Genomic DNA, 12,195 nt, shown 5'->3' on the forward strand with positions numbered 1-12,195 from the left:
CAGACGTGATATTACGTATGCTTCATTCAATATAAAAGTTTGACTCAAACAGACATGAAGATACATTTGGTTCAGTATGCCAATTAGCAAGGTGCTGTCTCTTCTATATGAAATTGATAATCTGCCAGGCCGTTTTATTGATCTGAATGAATATCTGCTTATTTTAACTTGAATGATCGCACCCTTGATGATTTTTGATCAATAAGTAAGAAACAAATTAAAAGTATTTTAACATTGGATTATTCGATAACTCGCCTATTAGATGCCGTCTCAAATAAAAACAAAACCAACTGACAGTCGCTTATTGCTACAGTATATGCTGTATGCCACAATACTTAAGCTCTGAACGCCTTGACAGAGACATAATATCTCTACATCCTTCACAAGTCTATTGTATTCTCTGGAACAAAGGATTCTGAGACAAAGAGCAATGGAGAAAAAGAAAAGATATTGTCTGTCTGTGAATGTTCTCTTCAAAGCCGGGTTTTCAGAGCAAAGCTTTATGTCTGAGGGTAGGTAGCTCTTTTGGAGTATGGTGCGTATCTGTGTGTGTGTAAATGGGTGTTGAGAGGGAGCGAGAGAGCTGACAGATTAAAGAGCAAGGTCATTTATGTTATAGTTCACCAGCCACCTCCTCGAACACACACACACTTTTTAATCACAGCCCAAAATGGCATCCAAGGGGCAAACTCTCCTGGGGTTGAGGCTTTTATACATTCACACATGTGCGGCTGAAAGTTTATGGGCAAATTTTCAAGGGGTTATTACTACTCTGGGATACCCTATATAAATATATGTGTCATTGCTAATGGTAATTTATTTTGTAAGAAGAATTTTGATAACATAGCAACAAAATGTCATGCTATTTAGATACTCTGCATTAAAGGTGCAATGTGGGTTCTAAGGCATCTAGTGGTGAGATTGCGAATTGCAACCAACTTCCATGTAAGGAGACCCGCGGTGTATGTAGATAAACACGGCTCATTTTAAGGTAATAAAAACAATACAGTTTATTATGCAAGTTCTTTAAACACCACTGATAGTTATGTATATTATATTGCAATTCTGTCAAGAGATCCTTCTAAATGTCCCACTTTGCACCTTTAAATATGACTTCTTTTTGCACATTTACGCATTTGGCAGACGCTTTTAAACTAAGCAACAGTGCATTCAATCGACCAGTGACTTCTGTTTTTCGAGGGCGCACAATGCGAAGTTCGTCACAACATGTATGTAACCCTTCATGTGTGTTGTTTGCAATTTTAAAATATGTGTTCGCCGTGTCGAGTGATCCTGTGTGCATCACTTGTCTTGTCAAAATAAGTGCCTGCTGCAGATGTGCTTAGGGGTTTATGATAAAAGAGACGCTCGTGTTTGCCAGATACTCGCATAATCTCATGCGTAATCACAGTTTACTGTTAAGGGAGTGTCTTGTGTGTATTTTATGAATGTGAGCTTTTTTTATCATAAACGTTTTTTAGGCGTGTGCGGCAGGCACTTATTTTGACAAAAAACGTGATGCACATGGTTTACATGACGCAAGAAACGCATATTTTGAAAACACGAACAACACACATGACACTTTGAACACTTATTTTGAATTTGCCGAGCCGCCAGTTTCAGTATGTGTGTTCCATGCGTTTGAACCCATAACCATTGTGTTGTTAATGCAATGCTATAACAGTTGGGCCACAGGAACATTTGAAGAGTTTGGATCCAAATGACTCAGTTTTTAAAATGTTTATCAAAACATCATGTTTTTATTGTGTTTTATTGTGCTACTTAGCTATATTTTTTTAGTTATGTAGCCTTAAATCAAAACAAACCAACTTCAGTTTGATTGATATTAATTGGAATGCACAATCAAAAAACAAGATTTTGAAAATGTTATCTCGTTTTTGAACCAAACTCTTCATTTGCATACAAAATTCAAAATTGTGTATGGGTATGAAGTGAACACATTACAGTACATCATGAATCGAACACTCTCTTAATTGTGTAACCTTAATTAATGGCTTTGTGAACCCTCTCAGACAGATCAGACTACCAGGCCAATTACAGATTCATTGAACACAAATTCTGCTCAGCCCAGACACCAGTAAGGATAAATGACTGTCTACTGCCCACTTCACTGGCTCCAGCTCATAAATGCAGCCTTTTTTCTCTTTGGTGCAGAGAGGTGACAACAAATTGGGGAACAGGGAAGGAGAGAAGAAAGTTTGAGAGTTCTGGGTGTGTGTGTGTGTGGGGTGGGGGGTTGTGATGGATCAAGAGATGATACATATTTTAAAATAGCAGGCAGCACTAAGAACCCAAATGGGCGAAAGAAAAAGAAAAAAGTAGGTGAACTGCATTAAAGCTACCAATGGCGTTCAGTTTTTACTTCAGCGTAATGGCAATATCTTCATACACCTCAAACAAGCAAGATCAAAGCATTTTATTTTACAGATCAGTTGACTGATTTACAAAAACAATAAATTAAAATTCTGTCATACTTTACGCAACACAAAAGCAGATATTTTTTAAGAAAATCCCCAGCATTTACCTTAATGCCTTAATGTCTTTTCTCAAAAGCGACATACAGTAAATTTAAGGTAGAGGTTGTTAAGGTTATCCGTGATCTCCCGGCATCAAACCAACAACGTGTAGCGTTGCTAACATAGTGCTCTACCAATTGAGCTACAGGAACATAAAATCCTTAAAATACATATTTACAAAAAAAACTAATTTTCAATTAGAGGGGAATTATTTTTCTTATTCTGATATTAGATAACAAGGCATACAATAGCTTAACATTTGAAAAATAAACGAAAATAAGTCAGGGCTGCAGTCTAGCCTAGCGCATGGTGCTCATAAGTGCTCATAAGTGCACCTATTTCATTGCTTAAACAATGTAATTTTATGTATTTGGTAAACAGGGTTCCCACACCTTGGCTAACTTCAAATTCAAGGACCTTTCAAGGACTTTCCAAGTCCAATACCCTCAAATTCAAGGACTACATGTGGGGACACATTTCAAGTGAGAGCAAGGTTACATTGTGTTACCTTTACAGGTACATTGTTACAATTCCCTTTCGAGGGACCTTGGGCTGCGTCACTGCGGTGACACTTTGTGGACGCCTCCAGGGGTAAGTGCGTCTGAATGTGTATATCAAATTCAACCAATGGGGAGGCTTAAAGACAAAGACAGAGTGCAGGAAGTATATCGCTATCTGAAATATTGCCAAAGACAGGGATGCAGGAAGTATGGAAGGGAGATGACGTTTTCATATGCAAAAAAGCATTTTGGTATGAATCAACATTCGCATATAGAAGATATAAGCATTTAAAGCTAACAGTTTAGCATGTGTGCTTAAAAAGTCTAGAATTTTTATGATATTATCCTACACTACACAGGGAATAATAAGGATTTTTTCCCAGAAAACTTCTTGCATAAAACAGATTCAAGCACTTTTAATGACCTGTATATGTAGGTATATTTTCAAAAACTTCCCAGGGCCTTGAATTTGTTCCCCCAGATTCACAAACTTTTAAGGATTTCAAGGACCCGTGGGAACCCTGGGTATAATACAATGTGTTTGCGTGGTTTATGGTTAAAAACACATTATTTTTCACATACCGTATATTTTTGTAGCCCCAGATATCATGCCTTCCTTAAACGCATTGATTTTGTACAAAACTCATCAATCTGAAAAGCTCTGTGTTCCTGATTGGCCAGCTAAACTGTACGTTGTGATTGGTCTGAATACTTCTGACGTCAACCGGAAATGTGTCGCTTCTTACCATGTTTGAAACATTCGCTCACAATGCAATGCTAACAGGAGTTAACTTACAGGCTCTGAGTCCTTAGGCGGAGGAATTATGATAATGTCGGTCTTGTCTACGTCAACAGGCCCAGGAAGTAAACTGTTGCCTACAATCCGTGAGAAGATTTACATTGGAGACGATAACTCGCGTTTACTTTGTGGTATGTACCTTTTGCATATCTTTAACATGTACTAATACACACCAAAGGAAATGTAAAATTGTAAATCGGAAAATAGGTGCTCTTTAAATCTTGTTTGCAACGTTTCCCTATCCCATTCCTCATCTTCCCCTCATCATTTTCCATCCTCTCTGAGTCTGAACGATACTATTAATAAAAATGACCAAAAGACCAAAAGTAATCACTATAAACAAAGAAAACAAACGGCAGGTGGTTAAAAGATAAAGACACACAGTGAAAAGACAGACATTACTTGACGAGAACTGAAAGTGATAAAGGCAATCGGATGAAAACAACCTCATCAAACCTCAAAGCACAGCCCCTTCTTTACAATCACTTCCATTTAGATGGAGAAACAATCTGTGCATGATAATTCTGTATCTATGGTCTTTATTATCACTAAGACACAATGAATGTTACTATAGCACAGTCAGCACTTGATCCCTGTATTCCTACATTCACTGCTGCTGCTCTGGGACTGCGATCATTAAGAAATTGGAGATTTTAGCTTAGCAGCGCTGACCTCCTATACAGATAGAAACAATTGTAGTGTCCGCCTCAATTATAACCTGGATTAATGGTGACAGGAGCTGCTGTGGGTGCAGTTCAGACGCTCTGGACTTGAACATATCACTGATGTGTTTGACTAAGTGTGTGTGTGTAGGACTCGGGGTCGGGCAACGTTTCAGCAGAGATGAGGCAGAGAGTAAGACAAAGAAAGAAATAATTGACTTGGACAGGCTTGGCACTTTGTATGCCTCTGGGCGAGACAAGCACAGGGGAGAGGTATCACATCCTCAGCATCCCTCTGTTTTTCGACCACGGGAGTTTAAATGTTACACAGGGGCTTATTGTAAGAAGCTGCGATGTGTCATTAACTCAGAACAGATTTCCATTCATAAACCACTCAGAGCTAATGAAGTGCAATAAAACTATCAAGATGTTTTAATGAGTCGATGTCTGTTTCCTTTGAGCCGATGAGATTTTGCATTAATCTAATGTGACCAGGCACAAGATGTGGTCAAAAGGATGTTTACACCCCTTTTAAATTGATCAAAAAGTGAAACACCACGGCACTAATGATTTTAGCTTTAAAATGTGTAATATAGTAACATTAAAAAGCATCAGAATTAACACAATACTGTGTTCTACCTTGCACAATGTGTGATTTCAACATAAGAATTTATAATTGTAAACTTTATCTAATTTTCTGCTGAAATTCTCATTACCGCAATGTGTCCGGCTGTGTTTGAACATGGGTTATGTTGTAATTTAATCAAATTAACACAAAAATATTAAGAAAAAAATAAATGGATGTTTTGCTAGACTACTTTAGATGACAGAAAAAATGTTTACTGAATATTCATGTATAATAATAATGAAGAAAAATTAGGAAAATGATGTGTCCATGCCTGATGTTCTCATCCTCGGCAACACACTTTGAGAACAGTTTAAGCACACATACAGAATTTTAATAAAGTTTAATTTTGAGTGACCAAGCACATGGACCAGTTACTTCAAGATGGCTACCAGGTAAGATAATTTTTTTGCAGTTAATTTGAAATATTGTCTTGTCAGAATGCTTACACGACATTTTGATTATCATTACCGCAACAGATGCTTATTAAATGTTACTTTAATTAATAGAAGCATAATACTTTGATTTTAAATGCATGTGCAGAATCTCCAAATTATGTTCTTTCAGGTTTGTCATGTCATTTTGAAAATATGTCAGTGTTGATGTTTTCTTACTGTTGCGGTAATGAGATTTTTTAGGACAAATTTTTTAAATTATGTTACAAAAAGTGTTAAATGATAAGTAAAAGTTTTTAAATTAATGTTCCCATTTACTCCAGACTTTGTTTTTCAATGTCTGGTGGGAAAAAAGTAAATTTAAGCAATTTTTACATTTTCATGCTTGACATTTTTAAAACCAAGTTTTTGTGAGAATCACCCGAATCCATTGAATGATATAAATACAGAAGCAGCATATGGCCGACTCTTGCGGCTGTAGGCGGTAATGTTGTCTCTTGCCTCATAAATGTCAAAATTAATTCATACTGACTTACAAGGCGCACGCCGCGCACCTGACTATAGACGCAGCACCAGCCAAGTTATGAAAAAAAAACGCGGCTTATAGACCGAAAAATACGGTAGTTTGTGTATTATATTACAGTTTTTAGATGTTCACATTGTGAATTACAAAAGCAAGCAAACAAAACCTGTGATTTAGTCCATTACAGTGCCATCCAATGATGGATGACAGACCTCCATGACTGATGAAAGAAAGAAGGCTGATCTTTACTTTTGCCTTGGCTTGACAGCAAAACCAATTATTGATTAAACTGATGATGAATTACCAACCATATTTTACTGATCAACTTCAAGGTATTTTTCAATATGAGAAATAATCGTATTTTTGTCAAGCTATGCAGTGGATAGTGTGTTATAAATTTCCTTGCCAAGCATCTAGTCTATATACTGTAAGATTCATTGGGGATGATTTGAATTCTGTTATAATAGAATTCCAGATGTCTTCTTCTGGAACCTGCCTAAATATCTTATATGTCACTGGTATATGTAAGACACAACTATGTATTTCATAAGTTTTGTCATTGAATACATCTAAAAGTGAACTTTGCATTTCAAGAACTGACCCCAGGTCTTTTCCAGTGCACACGGCCGATCCTGTTACCCTGGTAGAATAGTGAGTCATCTACAGCTGGAAACAGTGGGTCCTCAAACAACACTCCACTCTGTAGACACTGCCTCTTGAGGGTGGAGTACTGCTGCCCCTCAAAGGCCTTCACCGAGGAGAACATCCTTCAGCCTACAGCTGTGGCACAGAAAAAGACAGCAGAAAGAGAGAGACAGTTGGTAATGGAGTAGCATATATAGTGTAGTACAGAGTCAGACACAGTACAAACATGGCCGTACATGGTCCGGACCTCGGTCATTTACTGACGCTCATCTTATTTGAAACATTAGCCTACTGCAGTGGCTGAGCCAGAGGGGTCACACCATCATCACTCCTCCTCTCACTGAGTTTGAACGAGGGGGGGAGTTCACAGAAGTGATGATGTACTGCGCCCGTGGTCGAAGTGCTGAAAACTAAGTGCTCTTCCGCCATAGTTCTCATATTTTATCCGCTTAAAAAATCGCCATGTTTTATTTTGTGCCACCATACTTACTCGTGTAACTACTCATGTGACAGTCTTTAAATAGGGAAAACATGACAGTGTTTGGTTGCTTCTATTGCTGCCCTCACGTGCTATGGAAAAGATAATATTTTCCATTTGTGAACCGGCATTTACCAGTGTGTTGTGTTCGAATGCTTTTGTTGTCGTACTGTATCACGTGAGAAAATTGCCTGATTGCTAGGAGGCTCCTATTAACTGCTAGCTAGCATCTGCTAGCTGGTAGGTAAAACCAAACCTTAATTTTTTTTTTTAAAGTGACACTCAGTGTTAATGCATTATATTACAATTGTCAATGACACAACATTGTATAGGTTACAAAAACTCTGCGCTAACAGTAGCAAAAAAACGTTTAGTAATGTACAATGCTTATCATTCACGACTATTCAGTTGCTCTCCGCCATTTTAAAAAGGTCAAAACTTATCTCATCTCGGGCATCAAAATATTCGACGAGTTGCCCAGTGGAAAATACCACATGAGGAGGTGTTCATGTGCATTTTCTTACGTCGGCTTTTGGTATTCACCATAATTACCATAGCACATGAAGGCAGAATAAATTCATCCCTGTTTGGAGCCATAGGAGTGAATGGGCTAGACTAAATGCTAACACATTCACAACGCCCTGTACAAAGATGAAGTGCACACATTGAAAAAAAAGGTATGTATTATTTCTTCTAAGTTAAGGTAAGAACATAGTAAATAAAACGGTGTAGTTTTCCTTTAACAGTACCTGTTGAAGTCATTTAAGTTATAACAAAAGAGAAAATCACTCACTGGTCCTGACTGTATCTTCTGTAACTTCGTAAAAAAGATGAATCCATATTTACTTTTAAATAAATTACTTTTTTAGTGTTAAGCTCTGCTATTGGAATAAGTTTAAAGTTTATTATGGAGTTTTGTTTTCCTGAACAACTTCGACGAGTATGAAAGTTACTGCAGTTTACATGAGGACTTTTGCTTCATTACAGTAAGCGAGAAGTTTAAAATTCAGCCTTGCATTATGCTTACATCTTACCCTTAGTATAATGGGCAAGAGGAATATTTATCTAATGTGGGGTAATGTGAAGTAATCAGCAATTATAGATTAATTCATGCTTTTTTGATAATTACACGTCATTTTCTTTCATGGGCTATAGACCCCCTAAAGTAGCCTTGGCCACCCAATTCATAAAATTCTAGTTCTGCCGCTGCATTATGTTATATTTCAGTATATTATGTGTATAATGAGTGTGTACATATTGTGAATGAATTTAATAAACTTATTTTTGGTAGCCTTCTCTTTATTCTGTATATTCAGTTAGCCTATGTTTACTTTACTGCCTAGTATGGCAAAATAATTATTACAATGTCTTCCTAATAACCAACACACACGTCTTTTGCATACAGACATCATTTGAAATCTATAGTTATGTGATTTTTTTTTGTTTTCTGATGTATTAAAATTCATATAGTAGAGCAGGACAATAATAATATTCCCTATATGGACTGTATTAATATAATCCTGTGTACGGCTCTGAGTACAAGACCCTCTTGCTCCTGTCAACTAAGGTGAAGTTCTCGTCACCTTCTGGTTCAGGAACATTTGTGTGTTTGCATGCATGATTTTCTAAAGCAGCCAGGCCTTGTAGTGTGGCTAAAGGTCTTTTGCTTTTCTGTGGTGGCCAAGATAGAAAAAGGAATCTGACTGACACATAAAGTGACCAAACGCAGTGTTGTATATTTTATACCACAATAGACCAATGTGAAAAAAATAAGGCTGAACATAGCTACTGACTTATTGCTTAAAGGAATATCCCATTTTCTTAAAAGAAAAATCCAGATAATTTACTCACCACCATGTCATCCAAAATGTTAATGTCTTTCTTTGTTCAGTCCAGAAGAAATTATGTTTTTTGAGGAAAACATTGCAGGATTTTTCTCATTTTAATGGACTTTAATAGACACCATCAATTAATACTTAACTCAACACTTAACAGTTTTTTTCAACAGAGTTTCAAAGGACTATAAACAATCCCAAGCGAGGCATAAGGGTCTTATCTAGCAAAAAAATAACAAATATACACTTTTAAAGCACAACAACTCGTGTAGATCCAGTCGTGATGCGCTAATCGTTTATAGTTCTTTGAAACTCTGTTGAAAAAAACTGTTATGTGTTGAGTTAAGTATTAATTGTTGGTGTCTATTAAAGTCCATTAAAATGAGAAAAATCCTGCAATGTTTTCCTCAAAAAACATAATCTTCTCGACTGAACAAAGAAAGACATCAACATTTTGGATGACATGGTGGTGAGTAAATTATCTGGATTTTTCTTTTAAGAAAATGGAATATTCCTTTAAGATTTTTCTGCTTTGCTGTGGCTGTTTGCTAAAGCACAAGCTCTTGAAACTCCTCCCTCCTCTGGTAAGCAAGCTGATAGCAACAGCTAAATTGCATTTAAAGGGACACACACAAAAATTGGCACTATAATAAATTATCTGTGGGGTATTTTGAGCTAAAACTTCACAGACATATATCAACTTAGTACTTGCGAATAGGATTTAAAAGCTTCGGAATTTTGGAAAAACCTAAGGAACTTATTTGAAAATATTTGGGATAATTTATACAAGCTGTATCACGTGCAAACATTAGCTTCCTCGACATCAGACTTTTTCATCCGTGTGTCAAAATTCCCAAATATTTCCTTATAATTTTCATGGAAACTTCCCAAAATGTTGCAACCTTACTTGCGATACTAAATCATGGACCAAAGAGTCCACAGGACAGACCCCAATCTCAAATCAATCATCAATTATAAAAAAATACATTAAGTCTTGACAAATCTTGAAACTGCTATCTTATAGAGACTGCAAGCATCATAGCCCTCTAGTCTCGCAGGTAATCTTCAAGACACACTTTCTCTGACTGCAGAAGGGGATGATAAAGTCAGACATTAGGGACAATAGAACATTAGGAACGATGTCACTGTGACTCAGTGCTGCTCTTATTGTAAGAGCAATGCCTACTGTGATAAGTGTGTTGGATCTCAATTTCATTAACTGGGGAATATCATTTTTGACTGAATGAGTCTGCAAGTGCTATTCAGGAGTTTGAAAGTAGTTCAAATGAAGAAAACTTACACCGAAATCACATTGCATCTGTTTTTTAGAGTAATCTGAGGAAAGGATCTTTTCGGCTGTCTTTGGTGTGTTCTCTGAAGCGAACAAGCAGTTTGTCAATCACAGTTCTCTCAGCGGCTGCTTTCGAGAGCGGAGCTACGGTGAATTATTCATCTCCATTCCCAGACCTTCAAAATGATAAATTATGTCTTCAGCTTTCGTCCGCTCTCTGCACTAATGACAGAAACACCCAGCTTATGTCATTCTAAGGGCACAATTCTGCTTAGACCAGCTCTGATATAAAAACATAGAAACTGGTTGTAAAGCTCAAACTGTATCAAGTTAACAAAAAGCAGGATGAAGCTTCCTATTCCATTTTTGATCATGGGCAATGCCAACAACCATTATATTTGTATGTAATGAAAATGGAGACGTAAAAGCCAAAAAAATGTTTACTGAGAACTTGTGGATGCATGATCAGTTTGCTACACTGCATTACTGTAAACTGGAACGTACACTTGACTAGAGCACCTGGGGAAACGAAAATGCTGCAGTTGGACAGCCAACACAGCAGATGGTGCCTGGCCTGATCCCCTGACTGACTCGTGACATCAGTGAGACAACAACATGGGCAAATGCTTTCGCCCCACTCTACTGTACCTCCTGAAGTGATAAAGCAGATCAAAATTGCTGATGCTTGAAAGAGAAACTCATGTACCTCAATGCAAAATGTAAAACAAGAAGAATCATAGTAGAAATTTGTGTTCAAGAATAAGGATATACATTTAGTGGATGCATTTGGCAGACACTTTATCCAAAGTGATCCTGGAGTTTCAAAGTTAACACCGGCTGAGCTATAGGAACATCATACCTATGTACCTGTTGTATAAGAACCTTGTGATGTGGCTTGGACTTGACAGAGTATATTGGCATGGTGTATGTCTTTGTATATGTGAGTCTAATGGCCATTTTTATGTGCACAGTCAATTTACAGATAGATGGGATCTTCTGACTCTGTCTCCCACCTAACTTATGGACCGCTATCTCATAAAACTTCACAAGCGGGTTAATGGAATGATGTGGTTTATGGGCTCAGCTCTATTAAGCATCACACTTAATGTGTGCGGAGTGGAGAAAAATGAGCGAGACTCAAGAGGAAAATGCACTGTGAAAATGCCCGAGTTTAAACTTATGGCTTGGGTAATATACGAAAACCCAACCATGGACTGATAGGTTAATTTAAACCTAGGCTTAACCATATTTTACCCAACCATGATGCCATGATACAAAACAGCAGTAGGAGGAAATCTAAACACTGTGATGAAACATAAGAGCCAGAGAGAGAGAGAGAGAGAGAGAGAGAGAGAGAGAGAGAGAGAGAGAGAGAGAGAGAGAGAGAGAGAGAGAGAGAGAGAGAGCGCAATGGATAACTGGCAAAGAAAAGGAGTGCACCAAAAGGGCTTTATGAAAACCCCCTCCCACAATGCCCATTTCAGGGTATCCCAATCGCGTCACTACATCCTCCTCATGAATACATGTAGTATGTCATACATAGAAACCATACAGTTTATGCCTCGAATCTCTCTAAACAAATTTAAAAAGGAAACCCAGATTGTGCGTAAAGGGATTGCTAAATTCATCACCATTTCACAATGTGCTCTATTCTAAATATACTGCACTATAGGAGGTTTAATGACTGAAATACAAACATGGCATTAGGTCATACAGTCATATACATCAAGTCGTTTTGATGCAAAACATGTTTTAAAGGACTGCCCACTCTTTTAACTCCTTTATTAACGTATGTAAAAGGAACGTGGACAGCTAAATATCGATGTATTTCTACAACTAGTTAAAAATATGGTGTCAATTCGGATCTGTCTTGCCTGAATGCACCGAAGTGATGAGAGGCTTAAA

The 12,195-nt window shown here is 37.3% G+C and overlaps 1 protein-coding gene across 3 annotated transcripts in view; it reads right to left on the reverse strand.

Moving 5' to 3' along the window:
- Window positions 1-12,195, reverse strand: part of capn5b (calpain 5b) — a 40,257-nt gene that overhangs the window by 27,618 nt on the left and 444 nt on the right. For all 3 annotated transcript variants that reach the window (XR_008637746.2, XM_055179768.2, XM_055179767.2), the window contains exon 2: window positions 6,643-6,821. Coding sequence is in view for 2 of the 3 variants with exons in the window: in XM_055179768.2 (XP_055035743.1) it covers window positions 6,643-6,807 (165 nt within the window). In the remaining variant the exon portion in view is untranslated. The remainder of the gene's footprint in view (window positions 1-6,642; window positions 6,822-12,195) is intronic.

The sequence above is a fragment of the Misgurnus anguillicaudatus genome, chromosome 9 (assembly GCF_027580225.2).
Source record: "Misgurnus anguillicaudatus chromosome 9, ASM2758022v2, whole genome shotgun sequence".
NCBI lineage: Eukaryota > Metazoa > Chordata > Actinopteri > Cypriniformes > Cobitidae > Misgurnus > Misgurnus anguillicaudatus.